The following is a 6,000-nucleotide window of genomic DNA, read 5'->3' on the forward strand; positions in this document are numbered from 1 at the left end:
AACGTTTTGTCGACGTTTTAGCATGACGTCAATCTTAGAAAATAGTATCCAATGATTTTTCGACAAAACTACCATGTGATCGACATTGACCAATCCCTGTTGAGTAGGGAAGTACAGCAGTTGCATTCTGTACGCACGCACGCACATGCATCAGACTTCCAGTTTTCGTCGTCCGTGTGGCTGCTCGTACACTTCTCAAGGAAATTTGCCGCCTTTTTGCTGAGGGTTTGGTAAGATATATAAAATTGCACGCACTGTCGTTTTCTTGTCAGTCTTTGAAATTATCTCTGCCAATTGTCGTATAATTTGGCCAGTATCGAGGAGACGAACTGTGTTGTTTTTGGAACAGCGAACTGGGCCCAAGTTCTGGACCAACTGTTGTAAGATAGGGCCTACATGGTCGAGACGTCAGTGTCTGGCTAATAATATACTTAGGCCTATTAAAATAACAGTCACAGAGGAGATGGAGCCAGTGCAGTCATTTTTGGATGAAGAGTGGCCTTTCTCTGCTGGGTTTGATGAATTAGATAACAGTCAAATTGAGGATAATCTTGGCATTGAATCGGCTGTTGTAACGTTAGAGACGTCCTCTTCTCAAGCTGATTTCAACACAATTACTCTCGCAAGCCTAAACTCCTGCTGTGCTGACAGGCGTAATAGTAATAATGGTGAGAATTTGTTGAATCTTGATTTTGAAGGTGGTGCTTTCGACTCGTTTGTTGACTTGACAAGTGACACTAGCACCACTTCAAAAGCAACAAGGGAAGAAGCTTTCCGCAGCCCTTCCCCAATGTCAATGACGGCATCCCTGTCTGGGTCTGAACCGTACAGCTCTCCACGTCAATCAGAAATGGACGAGCATGAGGAGACAGATCAAGACTTGTTGGAGTACCTCCTGCAGGACTCTGGTATAAATCAGGAAGAAGGTGAACACCACGAAGACGGTGCAGCTGTGGCTAGAGAGTTGACCAGGTCGAGAAGGCAGACAGCCCTTCGCAGCACCACCAGCACTAGTTTCAGGGGAGTCAGCAACCAGAGCGGGCCGTGGTGTAAAACCAAGAACAGAAACAACAGTAAAAATGCCATCGCGGCTCGTGAGAATCGGCAGAAGAAAAAGATGTACCTCCACAGTCTAGAAGAGATGAACTCGCAGCTCTCCAAGGAGAACTGTCAGCTGATAAAAGAGTCTGCCGAGGCGAAGAAGAAAATCAGCGCTTTGGAAGGGGAAGTCCAGTATCTGCGTAAAGTGCTGTTTAACCAGAGCGCCCTCGCTGAGCTGCTGAAGAAGATGAACCAGAGTGAGGTCCGTCTTGGCAATGGCAGCGTCAGTAGTGACAAAAGCCAGCAAGAAGCCTTCTCGTCAAGCAGTGGGGGAGTTTGTCTTCATGTGAACGGAGAGGAAGCTTCCCTGAAGTTGTGTGCCAGTTGTGCCAGGCAAGATCAACCTTGAACTCGGTCTGCCGGTTCCAGACAGACAAAGTACCTGTACACTTATGTAAATAACAGTGTACAAATGTAAGTATGATCAGCTCCCTTTTCAGCTGCAAGATCCAGATGAAACAGCTGAACATGCAGGTGTAGTGGGTGACGACGTCCAGATGCAGTGTGTGTCCCCTTCGCAACTTGCGCATTTGAGATCTGAGGGAGTTTAAGTGAAGACCATTAAGTGATGTCAGCATTCAGCAGATCTGAAAACCATGTGGAGCAGTACTGGGCCAGTGACACTCTGTTTATCCAATTTGAAACTTGTTTAGTACTGTAAATGTACTGTATTGGAATTTTTGAGTGTTTTGTGACAAAGCTATGTACAAAAAAACCTGGCCCGGTATCCGCATTCTCTTTCCACTTTAACAGGAAAAATTGGTGGAACACACTTGTTCTTTCCAGTTGGAATTTAAAGTTGCATTTTCTTAAATGGAAACTTGAAAAAAAGTTGAAAATATGTGGAAAGTTTGACATCACAACTGATAAGCTTCGTTTCAAATTACGTTAATTGTGGTCCGAGTTATTGTCAAATTGAATTTCAAGAAATCTTTTAAGTCTTAATTTCATGTACAGTAACTGAATTTATTTTAAGCTGTTTCAAAGAGAACAAGAAGAAAAATGCGAAATTTCCAAAAGCTTCAAAGTTCTACCCACAGCATTCGTCATGGGCAGTTACAGTTCGTTGTCAACCGGCTATTTTCACACACATCAAAAGGAGTGTGGGTTTGATTATCCTCAAAGTCAAAGGTGTAAATGAAACCTGGCCAGTGGGCAAGATTAACAGTTGGTGAGTTGAGCCAATTGCGCTTTCTTGATAATTTTACTTCTTGCTCGTGCATTTTGATCTACAAGCTACCACAATCATCATAGCATAGAACTGGCAGTGAATCCCAGGTTTGCATTGTCTGCAGTGCATGCATCTGTGTACATATTAATCTAACACATTTAGGTCATTGTCTTTTGTTTACAGGAAAGCGTCAACCTTTTGGTTGATGGCTTGTGAGATCATGCTTATGTTGGCCTGCACCTTTTGCCAACTTAACCAAATCTTTGGTAAGCATCAGTTCGTCAGATTTTCAGCACGAAAAAAGACAGATTTCCTTTATAAAAACACATTTTTTAACATGTTTGTCTTTCCAAAATGGTACTGAAAATATAAGTTTGTGAAATAAAAATGAAACTGTTCGCTGTAAAGTACAGCTTAACAAAACTTCTGAATATAGTGTATTGAGAATATTACCATAAAGAATACTTAAGCAACATTATGATTTGCGCCAGATAATACATGTACTTCAGAAAAAACTTTAAATCACACTTTATGTACATATATCTTACATTCCAGTAACCACATGGAGAGTTTGGATTCATTCTTAAAAGTTTTTATGTGGGGGGCACATTCTTTAAAAGACCAATCCGTAGAAATTAAACAAAAGATGGAGCAATTTCTATTGACGGCCCATTTATTTTTTCCATGCTCGTGAAGCTGGAACTTCAGCCAGAGACTGTCTTGCTTTAAAGAGATGGCAGATACGGGTGTATCTTCCTGGGATACCTTACCATTACATCTCTCTCTAAGACAAAAGGTAGTATTATGTAAAGGTAATGTATAAAATGTGATGTAGTTTGATGTTTTTTGGGGGAGGGGCATGTACGTGTATGAAACGGCTTCGATTTGAACTGAATGTATGTGAACAGATGGCAAGTTTCGGTTAAAAAAAATTTCAAAAATGCAAAATTCAAACGTGGCTGAATTTGTTATTTGTGGACACGATCGATGACTGCAGTTTGAAACAACTCGACATAATGCTTCAGTAGCTCATGACGTCTTAATTTGGCCTTTATTTTGTGTAAAGCATACCCAACCTATTGATGAGAGGTAAAGTGACGCCTGAAACTTGTATCTTTGTTCAGTTCAAAGCTGTAAAGCTTTTTAAGAAAATATCAACTCTTATTGTGCATGATTTGTACTGAACTGTGAATGGTCGGGGATTTATGGGGAAAGGTTGATGTATTTCAAGGTTTGGTTTCATGACCAAACACCAGCGCTGAAGTTCCATGATATCTAATGTCTGTCCACACAATTTAACAAGTGCCTTTCTTTACCAGATCCCCTACCATTTGCATTGTGCATGTATTTGTCTACCACAGTGACATTGGATTGATTGGAGCAAATTATTCAGAGTATTGGTTCAAAATAGTCTGCCAAGTTTCACAGCACTGAATAGCTGGACGAGAGCTTTCACTGACTTGCCTTTGAGAGCCAAGCATAATGGGGGCTTGCACTCTTTCGTTGAGGTGCGATCCGCAGGTGAATGGGGTTGGGGTAGGGGTGATATTTAACATATCCTTTTGCTTCTTTGACAGATAGCAGTGGATGCAGCACTTGACAGGATTTTTCAGGTGGAGGTTTGACTGATTTGTTTGCTCCAGCCGAAGATTGGAACCATTAGGAGAAAGTCAGGGATGATACTGATAGCTTTGTGGTTGTTGCCACATTCACATTCTAAACAGAATGTGGATGTTCATGTATCTGACTGCTCTTACGCAGTGAAATTGACAGAATCCTGAATCTTTTTGGATTTACTTCTGCCTGATGAAAAATATGCTTTGAACTGAAATTAACCACCCAAAAAATATTTGTGCAGATTGCGCACATTGGAAGGAATCGTTTGTGTGACTTGGTTTTCATCATATGGCATGCATGTATAACACTTGGACAAATGTAACAATTCATTGCAGTGAAACAAATTTAATCTTTTCCAAAATGTTTGCCAAATATTACAGATCATGTTATCCAATGCCATTGGGAATGTTTCTGTAAGAGATACAAATAATCTTGAAAATCCAATCCATGTATGTTCATGCTCTTGGGAAAGAGGTCAGTGCGGGGTTGCGAGTCTGAAAACAAGTATATCAAGAAGGTCGAGAGTCGGGGAACCAAACATGCCAGGCACCCTCAGTGCCAGTTGAATTTGGGTGCTTCTATGAGGTTGAAATCTGGGATCCGAACAGTCCAGGTGCATACATGTACAGTGTACATGCACCTCAATCACACCACATGTATATTCAAGGAACAGCTGAAAGCCCTCATGTAGGGCATTTCTTTTCATTTACCTCTCAGCCCTTGCCGAGGAATGAGTTTCATTTGATTATCAATATGGAGGTTTAATAATATGACCTACTTTAATCAGTCAGGATGTAGTGTTTATACATTCCCCCAAGTACACACATGTATGCATTTGATGACTACCAAGTTGAACTCAAAATTTCTTTCTATTCCCTCCCAAGCCAGAGTATCATCCCTGAACTCCTCTGACGTGACTCCAAATTGACCCATTTGTCTGCTTTGGGGAGAAATAAAAATGGCTGATGGCTTTGCCGATGTTGCGTGGACTCTCTTGCTTTGCAAGAGAGATACTCCAACTGTTCTGCGGTTAAAGTTACCACAGCCCACAAAAAGTATTCTTGATTTAATTAAGCTAGTTAATTGTGCTTCAGGAAAGGTGAATTTTTTTAGTCCACTTTAGATTTCAGTCACTCCTTCCAAGTCTCCATGCTGTTAACTTGATACGGGGAGTATGATCAGAGTTTTATCCAGTGGGGACATGGACGCCTCTTCAAATGCTAAACAGATGGGTCAATTTCCTAATGAATAAGATCTTCACTGGGCAAACTGACTGCATTAGAAGTACTGTACATGTGTTTGCTAACACAGTTGTGCATGTACTTGAAAAATCCAAATCGTGGCTATTTCTTGCGTGGTGATGACATTTTGGAAGTATTCTGAATAATTTGCTCCAGAGTACACAATACGCTGTTCACGTGAAACACTAATGGTTCGAAATATATGTTGGTAAAAAGTTTGTTTCTTTGTCAGAACAATGGAACTCGTTAAAAAGAAATCTTGTATATACTTGTAAATATGTCAAAGCTATATGTTTGAATAAAACAGAGTACACATGTATTGATATGAAGAAAATCTTTGGTTTGCTGTATTCGTTATGAAGTTTTACTACATGCATGTAAAATCATTGAAATTTTCGGCTCCAGGACTGTTGGATGTGTTAGGACTGTTTGATCATTCTGTAAATTAGGGGTCCAATTTTTTCCTGTAAATGTACTTGCATATGACTTGATTTTGTAAGCGCAGAGCACATTCGATATTTTACAAGAGTGATGAATTAATGCACGAGAACTTGCCGAGCAGATTACAGTGCAATGTACATGTAGATCACGGTGTGCTGTAGCTATGAAGCGATTGGACTCAGTATACATGTACAATGATCCCAGGGGGTCGTGTCACAGATCGTTTCCACCTTTTTTAGGGTTCTTTTTTAGAGTTCTGCAGTACATGCGTGGATCGTGCACATACGTACCTGCGGTGTTCTTACGGTTGTTGCATACTAGCCAAATAGCGCCCTCTGTACTTCTGGTAATTTAGGCCTCCCGACATAATCCGCGCGTTGCGGAGATCATTGCTGTACCCAAACTTTTTCGCTTTTAGGGTGTGCCAAA

At 40.8% G+C, this 6,000-nt stretch overlaps 1 protein-coding gene across 2 annotated transcripts; it reads left to right on the plus strand.

Moving 5' to 3' along the window:
* Window positions 1-127: 127 nt before the first annotated feature.
* On the plus strand, window positions 128-5,464 carry LOC110975974 (uncharacterized). Of its 2 annotated transcripts, XM_087139918.1 has the most exons (3): window positions 128-2,538; window positions 2,969-3,068; window positions 3,850-5,464. In XM_087139918.1, the coding sequence occupies exon 1, from the start codon at window positions 464-466 to the stop codon at window positions 1,448-1,450; it is 987 nt and encodes a 328-aa protein (XP_086996044.1). In that variant the 5' UTR covers window positions 128-463; the 3' UTR covers window positions 1,451-2,538; window positions 2,969-3,068; window positions 3,850-5,464. The 2 variants fall into 2 exon arrangements, with proteins under 2 accessions (XP_086996044.1, XP_022084555.2); XM_022228863.2 differs by having other exon boundaries at window positions 2,969-5,464.
* The last annotated feature ends 536 nt before the right edge of the window (window positions 5,465-6,000 follow it).

The sequence above is a fragment of the Acanthaster planci genome, linkage group LG08, assembly GCF_054643075.1.
Source record: "Acanthaster planci isolate LZ-2023a linkage group LG08, COTS_SCS, whole genome shotgun sequence".
Taxonomy (NCBI): Eukaryota; Metazoa; Echinodermata; class Asteroidea; order Valvatida; family Acanthasteridae; genus Acanthaster; species Acanthaster planci.